Consider the following 22,331-nt stretch of genomic DNA (forward strand, 5'->3'; position numbering starts at 1 on the left):
ATAAGCATACTCAATAACAAAATTAATTATTTCTTTTACTCAACTCTTTTCCTTTTTTCTATCACACTTCTCACTTTCTAATATGCCGTATAATTTACTTATGTTTATTTTAAGTCTAAAGGAGCCCTACAATGAAGCCCTGGTGGAATAGTGGTTAAGCAATCAGCTGCTAACCAAAAGTTGGCAGTTCAAATCCACCAGCTACTCCTTGGAAACCCTATGGGATAGTTCTGCTCTGTTCTGTAGGGTCACTATGAGTTGGAACTGACTCGATGGCACCTAACAACAACAGTAACAACAAAGGAGCGCTGGTGGCGCAGTGGTTAAGCAATCAGCTGTAACCAAAAGATCATGGGTTCGAACACACCAACCATTCCGTGGGAGAAAGATGTGGCAGACTGCTCCATAAAGATTATAGCCTAGGAAACCCTCTGGGGCAGTTCTACTCTATCCTATAGGGTCGCTATGTGTCGGAATCAGCTTGATGGCAATGGGTATGGGTATTGTAGGCCTCCACATTCTTTCTGTCCCCAAGCTCCTTCAGGCAGAGATATTTTTTGTACACTGATGTATCCATATGCTCAGACGGTACCTGGCAGATAGCTGATGTTAGTTGCTGTTAAGTCAGCTCCGACTTACGATGACCTTATATATGAAATGTTGCCTCATCCTGTGCCACCTTTATGATCATTGGTATGTTTGGGCTTATTTTTTAGCACTATATTGGACAAAATTTTGTTGCCATTCATAAGGTTTTCATTAGCTACTTTTTGGAAGTAGATCACCTGGCCTTTCTTCCTATTCTATATCAGTATGGAAGCTTTACTGAAACCTGCCCAACATGGGTGACCCTACTCATATTTGAAATACCAGTGGCACAGCTTCCAGCGTCAATATGCAAGCCACCATAATACAACAGACAGATTGTCATGGCAGATAGTAGGCACTCAATAAATACTTGTTGAATGAATGACCATTATTCCCCTAAGTCCACAAGCTCCGTGGATGCAGGAACACCAACTATCTTGTTCTAGGCTTTATCCTGAAAGCCTAATTTATGGCCGCAACCCTGATGGTGTAGTGGTTAAGTGCTACAGCTGCTAACCAAAAGGTCGGCAGATTGAGTTTGCCAGGTGCTCCTTGGAAACTCTATGGGGCGGTTCTACTCTGTCTTCTAGGGTCACTATGAGTCGGAATGACTGGACTGCAGTGGGTTTGGTTTTTTTGGTTTACACCAACTCATTGACATCGATTAGATTCCGACTCATAGGGACCCTATAGGACAGAGTAGAACTGCCCTATAGGGCTTCAAAGGAGCTGCTGCTGGATTTGAACTGCTGACCTTCGGTTAGCAGCTGATAGCTTAACCTCTATGCCACCATTGTCGGGCTCCTTTAGACCTACAATAAACCTAAGTAAATTATGTAGCATGTTAGAAAGTGAGAAGAGCGATAGAAAAAAAAAAGTAGAGTTGAATAAAAGGAATAATTAATTTTGTTGTTGAGTATGCTTATTCTCGTTGATCCTCATTACAACCCTGTGTTGTAATGTGGCAGTACCAGAGGCAGGAGAGTGTGGCAGGAGTAAATACACAGTACCCTTAAAACCCGCTGTCGTCAAGTTGATTTCTACTCATGGCGACTATGCATGTTGGAGTAGAACTGTGCTCCATAAGGTATTCAGTTGCACAGCCTCTGATTATACTGGGATCCTTAGCTGGAGTGACCTAGGGATAGTTATATTATCTCCAGTCCCAATTTCCTTATCAGTTAATAACGGAAAACGCCAAGCTTTGGTTTGTGAGGAACAAGGCATATAAAATGATTTATATAGAGTCCAGGACAACACCGTAACGGAAGCCCTGGTGGCCTAGTGGTTTTGAGAGGTACTGCTGCTAACCAAAAGATCAGCAGTTCAAATCCACTAAGTGCTTCTTGGAAACCCTGTGTGGCAGTTCTAGTCTGTTTTATAGGGTCACTATGAGTCAGAATCGACTCAACGGTAACGGGTTTGGTTTTCCTTGCTATTATGATTAATAATTGCTCCTATTCCTTCACCCTTTGCTTCCCTCTGCTCATTTTAGTTTAACCCGACGGCACTGGGTGGGTTTTTTAATCAAGGGGGGCTTGCGCCCGCCCCATCCCTCTCTGGGCATGCGCATCAACAGAAAAGCCACGCCCTCTCCTAATCAAATTTTCTGAGGCGGAAGAGGGAAAATAGACTCGGCCCTGTCCTACTCGGATTTGATTAGGTGACTAAAACGATGTAAATCCTGTCACACTATAGGTTAAAATGGCTGGGAAACTCCCGGCTCTTAGAATACCAAGACCTGAGCCCACGTCCCCGAAGACCCAGAGGCTCTCAAACCCGCCCCAGCTCTGCGCTAGAAGCTGCGCCCGACCACCCCTAGCTAATTAGGGAAGCAGTGACCGCCTATCAGGCTTTTCATTGGCCCAGAGTCCCCAAAGGCCGGCAACTTCCCCCCCTTCCGGTCGCTGAGTGGTTGAAGCCGAAAAACAACGTCTATCGTCATTGGCTGAGCTGAATTGTCAGTCCTTTCGTGTCTCGCGGCGCGGCACAGTCAGGAGAGGCCTGTGGAGAGAGCGGTCTCGGAGCCTGCAGCTGGGAGAAAATGGCGGTCGCAGTGAGAACTTTGCAGGAGCAACTAGAAAAGGCCAAAGAGAGCCTAAAGAACGTGGATGAGAATATTCGCAAGCTCACCGGGCGGGATCCGAATGACGTGAGGTAAGGGCCAGCCGGGAACTGCAGGGTAAGAAGAGGGAGCTTTCGGAGTGGAGGTGAAGTGGGGGCGGGGAGGGCGCCCAGCTCTGAGAAGGCTGAAACATCGTGGCCTGTTCGCGGGGCGGCGGTAGAACCCCGTCCTCGGTAAGTTGAGCAGTCTTCAGGCCCCCGCCGGGGGTCTTGGGCTCAGGTGCGTGAGGAAGGAGAGTGGGGCCTGGGTGTGCCGCGATGGTTTCTCGGCCTGTGGAAAGGCCGGGACTGCGGATTCCCGCTCTCGGCCCCATAGGCCGGGACTGCAGCACAAAGCCCCTTTTCCCGGAGCCACCCGGCCTGAGGCTGGCGCAGAGACCCTCCCGGGCACCCACCTGCAGCTTCCTCGGGATTGACGGAATTAGGATCAGATCCAGACGTGTTCACGTATAGTGGCATCCAAGAAAATGTAATTTCTGTGATACTAGTCCTGGAAAAACAAGGAAGTTCATCTCAAATAGTACTTCCTGTTGGATTTCAAACACGTGGTTTGGAAACCATTTAGAGCTTATGTAGTTATTTTATTCAACATAAATCGCACCTTTGGAAGTATTTGGTGCCAGTAGAGGTATTTACGCATGATTTTCGTGTTGGTTTTTAAATCTCTCGTAGGCCCATCCAAGCCAGATTGCTGGCCCTTTCTGGTCCTGGTGGAGGTAGAGGACGTGGTAGTTTATTGCTGAGGTAAGATTTCCTTATGACTTATATGGTAAGACTACTGGTATTTTTTTATGCTAAATTAATGTTTTGGTTTATGTTTGGTTTTGTATAAACGTGTGATCAATCAGCTCTACTTTTCTGTGTATATTTATCCAGAAACTTCGTTTACATGAAAACAGAACTCGAGATGGAAGAATTTACCAGTTTTGTGGAAAATAATTTACTCTGTGGTTAGGGAAAAAAAACATCTATTTTGGAAGTGAAGGTTCATTTAAAGGTAGTTTTAATTGGAAAAGGCAGCTCTGGTGGCGCAGTGGTTTGTGGTTCATACCCATCAGCCACTCCACTGGAGAAAGATGTGGCAGTCTGCTTCTGTAAAGATTACAGCTTCGGAAACCTTGTGGGACAGTTTACTCTGTCCTGTGGGGTCACTATCAGTTGAAACCCACTCAGTGGCAGTGAGTTTGGTTTAATTGGAAAACTTTAAAAAAATTTTTTTTTCGACTAAATTCTCTTGATAAGTAAAAGTACCTTTTGTCTCAAATTTCAAGTACTTTATGTTGGACATTTTCATTTGCAGGCGTGGATTCTCAGATAGTGGAGGAGGACCCCCAGCCAAACAGAGAGACCTCGAAGGGGCAGTCAGTAGGTATGTTAGAAAAAAGATTTCTAAAGGAATTGTTGAATGTTCTATTTGCTGAGTTACTGTAAAAATATATGTACTTAATAAATATCGTTGAAATGAATTGTATTGGAGTCTAGGAGATACCAATTTCCCTATCTGTTCCCTTGGTATTTTACTGAACAGAGACAGCCAGTATCCCTTAAAATAAAGCCCTTCGTGACAGTAACACAGATGTCACCAAGTGTTACCAGTAAAAGTGAATGTCGTGAGAAGAATCAGATTGTGGGAAATTGTCAATTTGTACCACTTTTCCTGTCTTGTACTACAAAACTTAACCTGCTTCAGAAATATTTAGACACATTAGTGAGATATTTTATTCTTTAACTACTGTAACAGAGACCAATAGAGTGATGCTTCTGTAAATGAGTCCTAGGTAAAGTAGGCATTGGTATGCACTTCAGTCATAATCCTGTGTAGTCATTTAAATTATTTTTCCTCTGGCAGGCTGGGCGGGGAGCGTCGGACGAGGAGAGAATCACGCCAAGAAAGCGACCCAGAGGATGATGATGTTAAAAAGGTATTTAGACCTAACAATTCCATTCTTAGGTACCCAAAAGTCTTGAAAGCAGAGGTGCAAAGATATTCACCAGTGTTTATTGCAGCAGTATTCACACTAGCCAAAAGGTGAAAATGACTCAAATATCAATCACCAGATGAATGGATAAACGAAATGTAGTACTGTGTATACATACAGCCAGAGAGAAATGAAGTTCTGATATGTGCTACGACGTGCATGAGCCTTGAAAACATAGATAAGTCACAAAAAAAAAAAAAAAAAGTTGCCGTCGAGTCGATTCCGACCCATAGCGACCCTATAGGACAGAATAGAACTGCCCCATAGGGTTTCTAAGGAATAGCTTGTGGATTAAAACTGCTGACCTTTTGGTTAGCAGCCGTATCACTTAACCACTGCACCACCAGGTCTCCAAAATTAAATATCTAGAATAGACAAATAGGTAGAGACCATAGTTTATTAGTGGTTACTAGAGGTGGGTAGAAAGGGGAAAAAGAGTAGTTATTGCTTAGGAGTCAGTGTCTATTAAAGATGATGAGGAAATTTGCATAGTGATGATGGTAGCACAATATGGTGGACATAAGTAATGGCGTTGACTTGTACATGTTAAAATGGCAAATGTGTATATATATATTTTACTACAATTTTTTTTTTTTTAATTTGGATTTAAAGAGCTTGTTAGAGGATATTTTCACCTTACTACATTTAGTACAGTACCACTCATATGCTAGTTAAATTACTGAGATTTTCTTCTCTCCTACAGCCAGCGTTGCAGTCTTCAGTTGTAGCTACCTCCAAAGAACGTACACGTAGAGACCTTATCCAGGATCAAAACATGGATGAAAAGGGAAAGCAAAGGTATCTTCAGTAGCTTTCTGAGGGAGGGAAATGTCTGTCAAATTTTATTTGTCATGCTATTTTAAGAATAAGGGATTGTTCAAGTGCCTATAGTATTTTTATTTTGAGAATTGCTGGGTTTAAATGAAATGGATTTTTTTTTTTTTAATTCTTTAGGAATCGACGAATATTTGGCTTGTTGATGGGCACCCTACAGAAATTTAAACAAGAATCCACTGTTGCTACTGAAAGGGTATTTAAGGAATTTTTGATCTGCTTTATATGTTTATTAGTGGTCAATTACAAGCATAAAATGAAGCCGAGGGAGAATTTTAAAAATTTTCTGATGTTGGTATATTGTTAACTGGCCTCTTACTGAGGAGCTGTGAAGTAATTGAGTGATCTTATAATGGAAAGTAAAAGTGCCCTGTTCTGTGTCTCGTGAGAACCTGGGCTCTAGTCTGATGTCTGTAGCAATCTAGTTTTGTGATCTTGGACAGGTTCCTTCATTTCTTTAGGTCTCAGTGTGCATTCTTTCAATGAGAGAAGTTGAACCCAACGATCCTTGAAACTAGTTCAGTGATTCTAATTTATCAGGCTTCTTTACACACAGAAAGGTAGTAATTGCTTAGAAAAACGTAAATGTTCCCTGTCCTCCGCAGTTAACTATATTATCTTTCTCTAAGTTTTTCTGTGCAGTTAAATCCCAAGTTACTGCTTCTTAGGGGAGAACTATAGTGGAAAAGGAATAACAATTCAATTAGGAAATTTTAAAGGCGATTAATAAAATTTTCAGTTTTTACATGTTAACTATGCTAGAGACTATAAAAAGCTTAAAAGCATCTTAATGCTTTTGAAAAAGTTTTGAAGAATAAGTTGGTTTTTTGAAGTAGATGAATAGAAAGTGACTGGTTCGTTTGTTGCCAAGATTTTGCTTTTGTCATATTCTTTGGGAAATAATAACTCTGAGGATAACCTATAAAGACAAAGCCCCTTTTTACATTAACTTTATTGAAACCAAATACGCTTTATCTTTTTTCTGCTATAACACGTGAATATTAAAGTAGGTTACTTATTTTTAGCAAAAGAGGCGCCAGGAAATTGAACAAAAACTTGAAGTGCAGGCAGAAGAAGAGAGAAAGCAAGTTGAAAATGAGAGGAGAGAACTGTTTGAAGAGAGACGTGCTAAACAGACAGAACTGCGGCTTTTGGAACAGAAAGTTGAGCTTGCGCAGCTGGTGAGTAGTGTTTTGAAATCCTAAGATTAGTAATCATGTTTACAAAAGCACTGACCTTTTATCTTTTCTTTAGCAAGAAGAATGGAATGAGCATAATGCTAAGATAATTAAATATATAAGAACTAAGACAAAGCCCCATTTGTTCTATATTCCTGGAAGAATGTGTCCAGCTACCCAAAAACTAATAGAAGAGTCACAGAGAAAAATGAATGGTAAGTGTACGTGAAGAAGTTCATTGAAATTTTTTTTAATAGACAAGGTAATATATACACACATTCGTTTACTAAAATAATTATGGTTCTTTGTTTGTTTTAAGATAGTCTAAGATGTTAATGAGTTTGGGATGCAGGTACATTTGCTTAATGATGGAGTTTAACCTGAAACTTATATTTTGTAGGTGGTGTGTGTGCATACATATTTCTTATGCGTTTGCGTAAGGTGACTTTTTGCTAGATACTCTTAGTAGCCATATCCTGTAAATGCTAATGAAGCAAGGGGAAAAAAAGTGAACACACCGAAGGGTAAACACTGTTAAGATAGTGATTAGATGATTTATCTCTCCTTGGGATCAGAAAAATTAATGCATGATATGTGATACAATAAACTGGTTTTGTTTAAAAGAAGGTTTGCTCTTTTTCATTTAGACCAGGTGTAAAGTTGAATAGCAAAAGATTGTTTTCCCATCAGCTAGATAATATGGTTTAGTTTTGCCTGCTACTAATTTCTCAGTGTACTGGTTTCCAGTACATCTTTCCTTTAATCATCTTGTCAGTTTGTGATTACTTACTTGCTGAAATCAGTCTTTTGTCACCATTTCTTTACAAAAATACATTTAGATGAAACCCGATAGTTTGTGACCAGGTATAAAATTGTGGGTTTTTTTTAAATCATAGTTAATTTTATACATGTAAATTTTTATTCTTTAGCTTTATTTGAAGGTAGACGCATCGAATTTGCAGAACAAATAAATAAAATGGAGGCTAGGCCTAGAAGACAATCAATGAAGGAAAAAGAGCATCAAGTGGTGCGTAATGAAGAACAGAAGGCGGAACAAGAAGAGGGTAAGGTGGCTCAGCGTGAGGAAGAGTTGGAGGAGACAGGTAATCAGCACAATGATGTAGAAATAGAGGAAGCAGGAGAGGAAGAGGAAAAGGAAGTAGGTGTAGTTCATAGTGATCCAGAGAAAGAACAGGAGGAGGAGGAGCAAAAACAGGAAATAGAGGTTAAGATGGAAGAGGAAATTGAGGTAAGGGAAAGTGAGAAGCAGCAGGATAGTCAGCCTGAAGAAGTCATGGATGTGTTAGAGATGGTTGAAAATGTCAAAAATGCAATTCCTGAGCAGGAGATAATGGAAGCTAATCCAGTTGAAAGTGTAGACCCTTCAGAAAATGAAACTAGCAAAGAAATGGAACAAGAGATGGAGTTTGAAGTTGAGCCAGATAAAGAATGTAAATCTCTTTCTCCTGGGAAAGAGAATGCAAGTGCTGTAGAAATAGAAAAGGAGCCTGAGGAAAATGAACTAAAGGAATCTGAGTCCCAACCAGAGCCTCTGGCTCAGCTTCAGCCCCAACTCCAGTCTCAGTCTCAATCAGTACTCCAGCCCCCGCCTCTATCTCAGCCTGAGACTTTGCCATTAGCTGTTTTACAGCTACCACCTCCGGTTATTCAGGAACAAGGGCATTTAGTGCCTGAAAGGAAGGAGTTTCTTGTAGAATCTGTAAAACTCACTGAGGTGTCAGTAGAGCAAGCCTTGACATTGCATCCCGAGAGCAAAGCCAAAACCAAAACTAGAAGCAGAAGCAGAGGTCGAGCTAGAAATAAAACTAGCAAGAGTAGAAGTCGAAGCAGTAGCAGTAGTAGCTCTAGTAGCAGTTCAACCAGTAGCAGCAGTGGAAGCAGTTCCAGCAGTGGCAGTAGTAGTAGTCGAAGTAGTTCCAGTAGCAGCTCCAGTACAAGTGGCAGCAGCAGCAGAGACAGTAGCAGCAGCACTACTAGTAGTAGTGAGAGTAGAAGTCGGAGTAGGGGCCGGGGACATAACAGAGATAGAAAGCACAGAAGGAGCGTGGATCGGAAGCGAAGGGATACTTCAGGACTAGAAAGAAGTCACAAATCTTCAAAAGGTGGTAGTAGTAGAGATACAAAAGGATCAAAGGATAAGAATTCCCGGTCCGACAGAAAGAGGTCTATATCAGAGAGTAGTCGATCAGGCAAAAGATCTTCAAGAAGTGAAAGAGACCGAAAATCAGACAGGAAAGACAAAAGGCGTTAATGGAAGAAGCCAGGCTTTCTTAGCCTATTCTTTGCAGCAGAAGATTTCTTGATGAGTAAAAGGATTACCTTTCCTTGTAAGGAGGATGCTGCCTTAAGAGTTGCATGTTGTAAAAAATCTTTTTGGAAAATACAGACTTTGTTTACCAGACATTCTTGTACTTTTTGCATAATTTTGTAAGAGTTATTTATCAAAATTATGTGAGGTTCCAAAATATGTAAAAATAATAATAATAAAAAAAGATTAACATCCCTTGTCATCTTTTTTAAATATCCTATGCTCTTCAGTAAGAATCTGTATATTTTAATAGGTAAATCTTTAAGGTCTGTTTCCTTCTAATTCTGTATCATATGTTGCTTTTGTAGAAATAAATGTGTATTTCTTTCATGTTTGAGATGTCCTTGTTGACACTTGTATAATAAATATTCTCTTGATATCATTTTCAGCTTTTATCACTAGATACTGAACATGATTAGAATGTTTTTGGAGGCTTCCTCACTTGCCTTAGACAATTTTGAGTTGTCAAAGTCAGATCTTTGCAGCTTTGATGGGAAACTTAGTTGGTTCTCTTTACTTTAAAATCGTTGAGTATTTTTTAATCTCCCTTGTTATTTTAATCCGAGCATTTTCCCTGTTTCTCATATTTAAACCATATATTAAGGTTCAGTAGATAACTTAAAATGATACGATCTGGTTGGCATTTTCTTGCTGCTCACGGGAGCGTCATTCTTTTGTCTCCATGGTTACTTGTGTGCTACAGCTTATACATCTGTTAGAGAAAATCACTCCTAGGGGAGAGAGGTAGAAAAGTATCTTCTAAACTTAGTTTTTCAGTTTGTGGTCTTGTCTTAACTTTTGTGTTGGCTCTAACTGAAACATGCCAATAAGTGTTTTCAATGATTTTTGTTTAAGGAAGTATTGTATGAAAGTTTACAAAATGAGGGAAGTTCATCTAGACTTGAATATGTAAGCAAGATAACACATAAGTGTACCAAGTGATTATTAACTTTGTTGTTTTATAAATTTGTATGAACTTGGAGTATCTGTTGCCCATTACTATATATGTGCAAATAAATGTGGCTTAGACTTGGACTGCTTAAGACTAGTACTTCTATTAACTTTTCAATGCTTTGTACAAGAGAGCACTTAAATTGCAAATGGCCTTTAAGTTCATAATTTAACATTGACTAAAATGTAAAGCTTATATAGCTTTTAGGCTTGACTTTCAATATTCATAATGCCTTCTTCCCTTGACAAGTAGATGGTTATAGTGAAAATATCAAGCATTTCTGGGTTTTTTGTCTATAAAACTTGTATAAGTGAATATGTTAAAGAACTCTTTTCAGAATTCCTTTTTTGGGGTAATTGTTGAGTGGTAAACGAGCATAACTTTGCAAACTTCAGAGCCATCTGTATCCCTGGGCCAGTTGTTTACGATCAAGAGTAGCTTCACTAGGGCTCTTAATACTTTACAGTTTATTCCAGCTTGTAATACAAACATTTTTCTGTGTGCCATGATGTGGAAAAGGTCGGTAAACACTGAATTAAAGGGATGACCGTAAACTTAATGTGGTTTTTTAAAAAAGCCTTATTTACTGAATCTAAAATACTTGTATATGTTAAGGTCCTTTGTATAAAATAAGCTTTGTCCACTCATTTCTACCAGAAAAATTTGAACAGTTTCGTGGTGTTTATAGAAAAAATACTATTTTTGATTTCAAGCTCTTGATTGTTGGGGTGATGGTGATGGAGGTGTAATATACAGAGAACGAGAAGAAAAAGATCTTGGGATATAAAAAGTCGTTTTCAATTTCAGTAAAGTTCTACTGATGTACATAGAAATCTAAACTTTTTTACTAACGTTTTTAAGTAGCATGAACTTTTAACTTGGAAGGTTCCATTTTTAATATTCAGGTTTTAGTCTTTTTAATGTTTCCAATTAATGCTTTATTAGAATTGGAGCTTTAAAAAACTTTTATTCAGAGAACCATTGTAACTGGTTATTTGCAAAGATGTAAGAAATAAATAAAAGTGGTAACAGTTTCCAAGACAAAAAGACATACAGGGGTCTTGCTGTTAGAGGTTACAAGTTGGTATCTATGGAATATTTCTGGGCTAAAGGGGGAATAGAGCTAATGACTAAGAAATGAAATCAGTTTGGGGCTCTGCTAATGATTAGCAAACAAATCTAGGACTGTTCAGGAAACCTCTTTTACTCAGATTTTAAGGTTTGAACAGCCACAGAAATAAGATAGACTGTTTTTGATCTTTAATGAGCTGTACATCTAATGTAGAAATTTTTGGTAACAATGATTGTGACCTTATATGTGAATACATGCAATTAATAATTCGGGGTAAGCAAAACCCACCAAATCAATCTGTCTTGACAGATATATTTTAAAAGAAAGCTAATAGTGATTACTTGGTAAAGTAATATAGGCTGATGCTATTACAATTACAATAACAAGTCATTAAAACATTTTGAGGCTAAAGTACTTAACATGAATTTTCAAAAAATCAAAATCATAATGAAAGTAAATCTTAACCAATTTCTTTTCTTGAGATAATCCCATTAAAGCATTTAGCCTGTAAAACATAAGGTCTTTATCTGAGAATGTTTTTATTTTATTTATGCTTTTTTTAAAAAAATCTCACCTAGCATGCTCTTTCAGCAAGATGTAATGATATTTGAATGCCTATAACTCTTTACTTTCCATTGCCACATTGACTGTTTACATTTATAACAGCCATCACTCCTTGACTTTATTGTCCCCTTTTCCTGCTTTATTTTCTTTCGTATCATTTAGCATTATATAGAAAAACCCCTTGCCTTGTAGGACTTATATTTTAGTGGGGCAGACAGTGATAACTACTATACAGAGAAAGGGAAATGGATCAGGGAATACTGAGGTGGGAAGGCTTTGCAGTTTGCTTCACTGAGGCAGTGTAGAGATCTGAGGTAGGTGAAGGAGTAGCCCATTTGGATATGTGGAGGAAGAGGATTCTAAGCAAAGGAGTAGCATGAGCAAGGGACGTGAGGCAGAACTATTAATCCTCAAAAAATACCAGAGAGCAGAGAGGTAATGGGAGTCATCTTGTATAGGGCTTTATAGGCCATTATCAGTCATTTGCCTTTACTTTGAATTCATTGGGAGGTTTGAATAGAGGTGATACAACTTAAATGCTTTAATAAAATTATTCTGGTTGCCATGCAGAGAAGAAACAATAGGGCCAAGGGCAGGAACAGAAACAGTTAAGGGGCTATTGTGATATTTAGGCAGAATATACTTAGGATGGTAGCAGTGGAAGTGGTGATCAAATTCTGATGTATTTTGAATGTGGTACCAACAAGATTCTATCTGAGCACTTGCACATGTGGAGTTGCTATTAGCTGAGATGAGAAAGTCTGTAGAATGAATAGGTTTGGGGATGGTGGAGGTGGGTGGATAAGGAGCGTAGTTTGAAGTGCCTATTAGGCATGTAAGTGAAGTAAAGTCAGACATTATTTGCATTCAGGAGAGAGTTCTGTACTGGAAGTATAAATTTGAGAGTTCTGAGCATGTTAATGGTAAGATCACCAAGGAGTGCGTATAAGTGGAGAGGTCTAATGCCTGAATCCTGGAACACTTTTAAGAAGTTGGGGAGCTGAAGAGAAACCAGCAAAGGATACTGAGAAGGAGAAGCCAGAAAGAAAACAGATGAGTGGCGTTTTTGCAGGTAAGGGAAGAAAGTGTTCCAATAAGGAAAGAGTAATTTAATTATGTGCCAAGAGATGCTGATAGTCAATGAGGATGAAGATTGAGAATTGACCATAGGATTTAGCAACACAAAAGTCATTGACCTTTGAAAGCTATTTCAGATGAATGATGAGGACAAGAGCTAGAATGGATTGGAGAGGGAACCGAGGCAAGAGTTCTAGTTATGGTAAGTAATTTGGACCAACACTCCCACTGAGAACAAATAGAAAAACTCAAAAATATAAAAAATTTTTTCTGAAGGCTTCAGAGAATTGCTATGGTATTGAAGAATTAAAGGACCAAGATCTGAGAAAGGAAACCAAATATGTAAGACTGGCATTTGAGCCTGCCCCTCCTCCACCACCCACAGCCTATTATGGAAGTGGCTGTCTGAGAGCGAGAACGGAAGAGATCTTTCTGGAGAATAAGGGAATCAGGCAGACAAAAATTGGAGTTCAGCATTCTTGAAGAAAGGGTGCCCTATAAGCCCCTGCTCTCCAGCTTTAGTTTGGAACCCCAAAGTGCTGTACTCCAGGAGTAAGGATGAGCCAGTCTTCAAATGAGCTCACCCGATTGGATTATGGTGATCTGGATCTGTTAGTGCTTCTGGCCTACCCAGGAACTGTTAAATCTCACCAGAAGGTGCATCATCTAGTCTCAAATTATCTTTACAATGTTTCATACAATTAACCAGGAATACAAGGAGATAAGACCCTATCATTGAAAGACAAGATAGCCACAAGGAATCCTAATGTGCTATTCGAGTGAGCCATATCCTTGAGAGAAATCTCTCTCACACACAATATATACATATGTGTGTATATATATATATAAAGAATTATTCATCAAACTAAAAGATAAGAATGAGAATTAAAATACAGAAAATGATTTAAAAATGGAATTTCTAGAACTGAAAAACACTGTAATTGAAATCAATTTGGTGTCTGAATTTAACAATACAGTCAGTGAATAATGGCTGAGGATTTTCCACAACTAGAAACAACAAGCACATAGTCTTGGACTGTGAGTAGGATAAGTGTAATAAAACCACATTCGGGCATATAGAAAAACTTTTGAAAGCCACATACAGTTCCAAACATGGTGATTTTCCAGTCGCCTATTGTTGATTTCTAGTTTAATTCCACTATGATTAAAGAGCATACTCAGTCTGAAAAGTTGTTGAGAGTTGCTGTTAGACCCCGCATGTGACTGTTTGGTAACTATTCCACATGGCCTTGAAAAAAATGTTGATTCTGTATCATATGCAATTTAGTTTGTCAGTTTGATCCATTTTATTTATGTTGTTCAAATCTTTTATGTTCTTATAACCTCTGTCCATTTGTTCTGTCAGCTACCAGGAGAGATGTGTTGAAATTTCCCATCATGATTATGGATTTGTGTTTTTACTTCCAATTTTCGTTTGATGTGTTTGAGTCTGTTAATGGGGGTCAACCATGAGTGAGAATCAACTTGATAGCAACAGGTTTGGTTTTATACTAGGTGCATATAAATTTTGTTTCATTCTGGTGAATTCAGCCTTTTAGGGTTCTCAAGTGTCTCTAACATTGCTTTTGTCTAAAAGTCTATTTTGGCTGGTGTTGGCATAGTTATACCAGCTTTCTCTGGGATACTGTTGGCATACTTTTGACATCTTTTTACTTAAATCTTTTGGTAATCCTTACATTAAAGCTTATAAGCTGGATATCATTTTTTAAAACCAATGTGGCAGCCTTTGTCTTTTATGCTTAAATTCATTATTGGCATATTTTAGGTTTAAATATACCATTTTACTCTAGTTGCTTTGTATTTTCTCTTGCCTAGTCTATGTTCCTTTTTCTTTTTGTGACTTCTGAATTTTTAATAATTCTGTTATCCCCCTCTATTAGTGTGATACTTACATTTTCTTTTACTGTTGTTTTGCTTTTCTAGAATTTACAACATGCATTCATGCAAGGTGCAAGGCTCTTAAAATGCTAATTTGTTTCCTGTAGTATGTGGGTATTTTTTAAATTAATGTCATGCAGTTACACATTTTTCCACCACAACTTGGTTTATAAAGAGGTCTGCAAACCACTTATTTATGTATGTATGTACGTGTGTATATATTTGCATATTATACATAACATATATATATATAGTTCCTTGGTGGCACAAATAGTTATGCGCTCAACTACGAAGTGAAGGGCTGACAGTTCAAACCCACCCAGAGGCATCTTGGAAGAAAGACCTAACGATCTGCTTCCAAAAGGGCACAGCCTTGAAAACCCTATGGAGTGTAGTTCTATTCTGCACAAATGGGGTCGCTATGAGTCAGAATTGATTCAATGGCAACTGGTTTTGGTTTTATTATATATATATGTATAATTTGTCATAAAATCCAATTTAAAACATTGAAAACTCAAGCAAAAATTTTCATGAGGTATTCTTGGAGGATGTTACATAAGCTAGGTATGCCTTCCAAATACACAGTAGCTTTGAATCTGGCTATTCCTCCTGAAGTTTTACTTCTAGTATGTTTGGCCATAACTCTACACTTTTTGCTGGTTGACTCCAAGTTCACAAAAAAATTCATATATCTTGTTAAACATTTCTTTCCTTTCAAATTAACATGTCTTTCCAGGTATCATTAAATATGGCAAACAAGAAATAAGCAGTTGAATAAGTCAAGACAATGTGTAATTTTATCCAAACAGAAGAATTAACTTAATCTCTGTCTCTCATCCAGTTAAAACATTTTTACTCAGTAATGTCTCAGACATAAACATACCAAAACTTAGAGCAAACACCTATGAACTCATCATCCAGTTTAAGAAATAAAATATAATAAATGGCCCCTGTCTGTGCCTCATTCCCCTTCCCCACCATCCATCATCGATTACATTTTCTGATATGTCTTTTGAGCATATTAAGATCCTCACTTTATGTGTTTCAGTAAGGGCAGTTTTCTCAGCTTGCCTGCTATTTTGTGACCCAAAATCAATCTCAAAATTTAACCAGATTTTCTCTGCTGCATGAGCTTCATCTTTATGATCAGGCAGGCAGTTTTGAAATAGCCTTTGAGGAAGTTTTAAGCAGTGATTTCAATTTTTTTTTCCTTTAATTAAAAATATTTCATTGTTTGTATTTAAAAACGTAGTAGAATACTCAGGCAACATAGAAAAGTGCAAGCGATCTCATTCTCCAGAGAGAACTACAATTATTTGGGGGAACATATTCTCAGATGTCATGTGCGCACACATATACATGTAATATGTATGTACACACACATGCACATGCGTGTGTGTATATATAAATGTCTCAGAAAATGTTCCCCAAAATAATAATCTACAATTTAAAAGTAAACACAATTTAACAAAAATAGAACTACACTATTTTTGCTGTTTTCACTCACTGTGTCAATTCCCTCTGTATAACAATTATAAAAAAAACTAATTTTTAATAAGACTTTCTCACTGTATGATGTAGTGTAATCATTTTCTCAGATGGAGAGTGAAGATAGTCCTTGATATCCATATTTTCCTTCTTTTAGTAGTAAATGGGACGGGAGGAGGACGTACCGGACCATGTAGAAACTACATTTCCCATTGTCCCTTTCAGCTAGGCGTGGCCAACATGTGCTGTCAATGGCCGTTATGAGGGCAACTTCCCGTTACGCTCTACCTGTACTCTTCCTTTCTACTTTACGGTGATCTGTAACGTGCTCTTAGTGGTAAGCCGATTTATATCGTGCAGAGGAAGATGATACCCTAGGGGACCGCTAGGGTAGTGTGATAAAGGAACCTGGATGACTTGTGAAGCAAATCCATCATACACCCCCTTGGACTTCCTATCCTGATTGGACTTTGTGTGAGAAATAGCATTTTCTGTCCTATGACGCTATTATTTGATCTCTTAAAGCAAACGAGATAATACTCATTTTATTAGAAATGCTTGAAGAACATTCTTGTGCATATATCTTTTCCCATGTGTTAGATCTCCTTCAAGTAAAATTATATACATAAAATTGATGGGTCAGAGAGACATTTGAAGTATATTGGAAAATTATACGAATTTACTCATCAATTATAAATGAGATTGCTTTTCTTGTCACATCCTTACCAACACTGGATTTTGTCAACTTTATACTTTTTTTTTTTTTTGCAATCTCAAGAGAAAACTCGTGCTGATTTTTATTTCTTTACTAGTTAAACATGCTTTCTAGTTTCATTTTTTATATTTAATTTTTAATTTATCTGAAATTTATTTACTTGTTTAAAAAAGTAGGGATCCAGTTTTGTTTTTGTTTTTGTTTTTTTTGCCATTTATTGTCCCAGCATAATTTATTGAATAACCTTTGCCTTCATGAATTGAAATGCAACCATATAGCAAATTACCACATGTTCTTGGGTTTATTTATGGACTCTAGACTATTTAATTGAGTGCTGTACTGTATTAAAGTTGTTTATAGTATGTTTTAATATCTAGTGTGCTAAGTTCTCTTTCAATTTTGCTGCTTTTTCAAATTTCCCTAAATATACTTGAATGTCTAATGAAAACTTTTCAATCCTGTTGTCAAGTTCCCCTCAAAAATTCTACTTTTGATTGTAATTACATTGACTTTATAGTTTAATTTAGGGAAAATCAGCATCTTTAGAACATTGAGTCATTCCAAACAGAAACGAAGGTGTGTCTCCATTTAGTCTAGTCATCTGTATTCCATAGTAAAAGTTTTCTTCATACAAGTGCTGCACTTTTTACTGAGTTTAGCCCTAGAGCGTGTGTGTGCATGTGCGTGTGTGTGTATTATTTGCTATTGTGAATAGGATTTTTTTCCTTTTATTATATTTCTACTAATTGTTTCTTATATATAGTAAAGCTGTTTATATTGGTTTTTTTAAGTAGGCAATTTTTGATACACTTTTCTAATCTGCAGGGACCACCTTTGGTTTCCTGTCTTAAGTGTCCCTGCATTCTGACACCCATTTTGTATAATATGACTGTTCTCTTAGTCATGGTTGATTGGGCCACAGTTAAAGAGACCAAGTGAGACACTTCACCAAGAAGACAAGAAAATTTCTTTTCGTGGCTGGGTCTACAACATGTTTAACTGATTTGAATAATAAGTCTTAATTCATTGGCATATAATTTAATTTTTTTCCTGTAACTGTTACCAACAATGCTCTATTGAATTTCCCTCTGGCATCAGGCTCTTTTAATAATCCAGTCCTTAAAAGAAACCTTTATTGTGGAAATTTTCAAGTATACAAAGGTAGAAAGAATGTTATAATGAAACTCCATGTACCCACCACTCACTCAGCTTCAACCGTGATCAACTCATAGCCGTTCTTGTTTCATCCATAGTTCACATATTCCTCACCACACATTCTCTTTCTCTTTCAGTCCCTGTGACACCACTGGGTACCCTGATGACACAAAAGTATCAAGTTTTCCCAGCCATCATTGCAGATATAATTTTTCTCCTCTTTGATATTTTAAGATTATATAGCATGGGATATTAAGATTTTGCTTATTTTCCTTATGAATGGCTTGATAAAAAAGATCCCCAAATCATAGAGTTAAATTGGCATTAATCTTGAAACTTCAGATCCACTTTCTACTCCCACCCTCTCACGTTGAAGTACCTCATTTTAGAAGCACAACTGAAACTTTAAAAGAGGCACTGGCAATTTGAAACATGAAAGAATGTGGCCGATTTTACCCATGGCCATGCTTGTCTTAGTGGGCATCTCCAGCATGGACGGGCACCCTGGAAGTTGTTGAAATAAATCTGTGCTTGTGTCAATGTGTCTCTCCTCATATTGTCTTCCATCTGTCCTCCTTGAGAAAAGTGAGCCAATTGACCAGCTTTTTTTTTTTATCTCTAATACATGTAAAAAAAACTGTAAAGCCAGTTGTAAACATTGTAAACTTTAGCTCTTCAACTTTTAGTGGGTTTAGAGTTGAACCTATATGCATATGAAGTCAGTTAATTCAGTTACGTAGGTGTACATTTTACAACTAGCTTATCCTGAAAGGCTTGCCATAAAGTTATATTGTTCAAGTTAGGTATTCTGTGGGTACTTTAATGATTGTATGGAGAAAAAAAAATTAATGACTGAAATGAGCATTTAGTTTATATGTATTTTAGACTTAAAGTATTAGTGCCGTGTTCTATACCTGTGCTGTCTGATACAGTAGCTACTAGCCATATGGCTAGTTTGAGGAACAGAATTTTAAATTTAATTTTAAGTAATCATAAGTTTAAATACCCACGTGTGGCTAGTGTCTAATGGCTATTGAATTAAATAGCACAATATAGAACATTTCCGTAATTACAGAAAGTTCTGTTGGACAACACCGTTCTACACGAAGTGCTTATAAACATTATTTAGAACTGAGCCATCTGTTAGGATCACCACTAGCCACTTGTGCTTTGCGCACTTGAAGTATTGGTAGTCCAAACTGAGATGTGTTCTAAATGTAAAATACACATTAGACTTTGAAGATTTAGTACCAAAAAAAAAGTGTAAGCTATCTCATTAATAATTTTTATATTGATTATTGTGGTATGCAGAATATTAGCCCAACAAAGAGGTCCATGTCCTAATCCTGGGAACCTGTGAATATGTTACATTACATGGTAAGTTTGCCAATCAGCTGACTTTAAAACAGGGAGATTCTCCTGGATTATCCAGGTGGGTCTGATCTCAAAGTTGCTTAAAAGTTGAAAAGGAAGACTGCAGAAGAAAGGCACAGAGAAGCTCAATGTTGCTGGCTTTCAAGATAGAGAAAGGGGACCTCTAGAAGCTGGAAAAGGCAAGGAAACAAATTTTTTCCACTAGAGTCTCCAGAATAGAAGGCAGCCTTACTAGCACGTCAATTTTAGCTCATTGAGATTCATGTCAGACTTTTAAATTACAGAACTATAACACAATAAATTTGTGTTATTTTAAGCCACTGTGTTTGTGGTGATTTCTTACAGCAGCAGATAGGAAACTAAACCCATTAAAAAAACCCATTGCCCTTGGGTTGATTCTGACTCATAGCAACGCTACAGGACAGAGTAGAGCTGCCCCGCAGGGTTTCCAAGGCAGTCATCTTTATGGAAGCAGACTGCCACATCTTTCTCCCCAGAAAAGCTGGTGGGTTCAAAATGCCAGCCTTTCAGTTAGTAGATGATTGTTTAACCACTGTGCTGCCAGGGCTCCTTAAAACATCCCGTTCTGAGCATATAATTGAATAATGATATTTTGGATATATTGGCTCCTGTTTCTTTTTATTTTTTAATGTGATTACTAGAAAATTACATATGTGGCTCACTGTCTATTTCTATTGGACAATGCCAATAGAACTTTATGGCTTAATCAGCTGTTCTCTCTGTTGGAACAGATGCAAAATTACTATATGAGAAGACTCTTGGGCTATACTCAAGCCTTCCTTTGGCTTACTTTTGGACTGGGAGGTGACTTTCTAGTTAGTCATTTGACCTCTTGGACTCCTCATGTTTCATATGACATTATCAGTTTCACCTCCACTCTGCTGATAGTTAATTCATGTTATTCAGCATTTAACAGTCAATTCAGACAGTTATAGTCTACATATTGTCAGACAATATGACCTCATTTCCTCAGTACTTACAATTACTCAGTATTTACCAGTTTGAACAGTTGTTCAGCACTTGCCATTCTGAACAAAATTACAATTTAATGCTCATTAGAGAAGACATGATTATTGCTGATATTATCAAGACAAAGATAAATGTTATTTGTAATTTCTGCAGGCCTAGTTCAAAACTAATAATAGATATATGCACAAAACCATGTTCTACTGTAGAGGATTTTGTGGTAGAAACTAGCTAGATCAATACCAATTATTTCTTTTTCCCAGGCACACATTTTTTTACATACACAATTTATTTTATACTTTGTTATTGCTGAGACTATACTCAGCAGAACATAACCAATTCAGTAGTTTCTACATGTACAACTCAGTGATATTGATTACATTTTTTGAGTTATGCAGCCATTCTCACCCTCATTTTCTGAGTTGTTCTTCCCCCATTAACTCACTGCTCCCTGTCCAATCTTTCTAGTTGATGTTGTCAATTTGATCCCATATAAATAGATCTTAAAAGAGCACAATCCTCAAGGCAGACACTTTTTACTAGTTAAGCTGACCTATTTTTTGGTTTTAAGAAGACTTCAGGGAATGTTTTTGGTTAAGATTTAAAGATTATCTCAGGGCAATAGTTCTGGGGTTTCATCAGCCCCACAGCTACAGAGTTCCATGAGATTCCATGAGAATTTGAAATTCTGTTCTACATTTTCTCCCTTTTGATCAGGTTTCTTCTATAGAATCTCTGATCAAAATGTTGAGTAATAGTATCTGGGCACCATCCAGTTCTTCTGGTCTCATGGCAAAGGAGGCAGTTGTTTGTGGAGGCATGGGCACACATTCCTTAGCCTTCCTTGCAGTTAGGTTGTAGCCATGTGGATTGGTGTCTATCCAGTGAAATGTGGGCTGGGCAATAATAATCCATGCATGATTGTCCACAGGCTCTCTTTCCTTTCTGTGTGACCTTAGAGGCCATATGTTTAAGATGGCAAAGTCATAAAATAGGATTCTGGGTCTCTGAGTCACCACCTGGAGGACAGCTACCAAGAAAAGTCACATGACCACCTATGTGAGTGAGAAATAAACTATTGTTCTTTTAAGCCACAGAGACTGTGTGCTTTATTTGTTGTTAGAACATAAGTTCGTTTATCATAACTAATAGAGTTCTATTTAATAATAGCTTTTTAAAAATTGTTTAATTCTGAAAACCACATTATTGTTGTTAGGTTCTGTCAATTTGGTTCTGACTCAGAGTGACCCTGTGTACAGTAGAATGAAACACTGCCTGGTCCTGTGCCATTCTCACAGTTGTTGTTATGCTTGAGCCCATTGTTGTAACTACTGTGTCAGTCCGTCTCATTGAAGGTCTTCCTCTTTTTCGCTGACCCTCTGCTTTACCAACTATGATGTCCTCCAGGGACTGGTCCCTCTGGATAATATGTCCAAAGCATGTGAGGTGAAGTATTGCCATTCTTCTTCTAAGGAGCATTCTGGCTGTACTTCTAAGACAGATTTGTTCATTCTTTTGGCAGTTCATGGTATATTCAATATTCTTTGCCGGTACCATAATTAAGAGACATCAGTTCGTCTCCCGTCTTCTTTATTCATTGTCCAGCTTTTGCCTGCATATGAGGCAATTAAAAACACTGTGGCTTGGGTCAGGCACACCTTAGACTTCAAGGTGACATCTTTGCTTTTTAACACTTGAAAGAGGTCTTTTGCTGCAGATTTGCCCAATGTAATGCATGGTTTGTTTTCTTGACTCTTACTTCGATAGGCATTGATTGTGGATCCAAATAAAATGAAACCCTTGACAATTGCAAACTTTTCCCTGTTTATCATGATGTTGCTTATTGGTCCAGATATGAGGGTTTTTGCTTTCTTTATGTTAGGTGTAATCCATACAGAGGCTGTAGTCTTTGATCTTCATCAATAAGTGCTTCAAGTCCTCTTCACTTTCAGCAAGCGAGGTTGTGTCATCTGCATATCATAGGTGGTTAATGAGACTTCTTCCAATCCTGATGCT

General features: G+C 37.8%; 1 protein-coding gene across 1 annotated transcript; it reads left to right on the forward strand.

The window, feature by feature from the left end:
* Positions 1-2,526: 2,526 nt before the first annotated feature.
* PNN (pinin, desmosome associated protein) lies at positions 2,527-10,061 on the forward strand. Its single transcript, XM_049899466.1, has 9 exons — positions 2,527-2,745; positions 3,385-3,456; positions 4,013-4,081; positions 4,562-4,634; positions 5,395-5,489; positions 5,646-5,721; positions 6,551-6,706; positions 6,780-6,918; positions 7,633-10,061. The coding sequence occupies exons 1-9, from the start codon at positions 2,633-2,635 to the stop codon at positions 8,973-8,975; spliced, it is 2,136 nt and encodes a 711-aa protein (XP_049755423.1). The 5' UTR covers positions 2,527-2,632; the 3' UTR covers positions 8,976-10,061.
* The last annotated feature ends 12,270 nt before the right edge of the window (positions 10,062-22,331 follow it).

The sequence above is a fragment of the Elephas maximus genome, chromosome 10, assembly GCF_024166365.1.
Source record: "Elephas maximus indicus isolate mEleMax1 chromosome 10, mEleMax1 primary haplotype, whole genome shotgun sequence".
NCBI lineage: Eukaryota > Metazoa > Chordata > Mammalia > Proboscidea > Elephantidae > Elephas > Elephas maximus.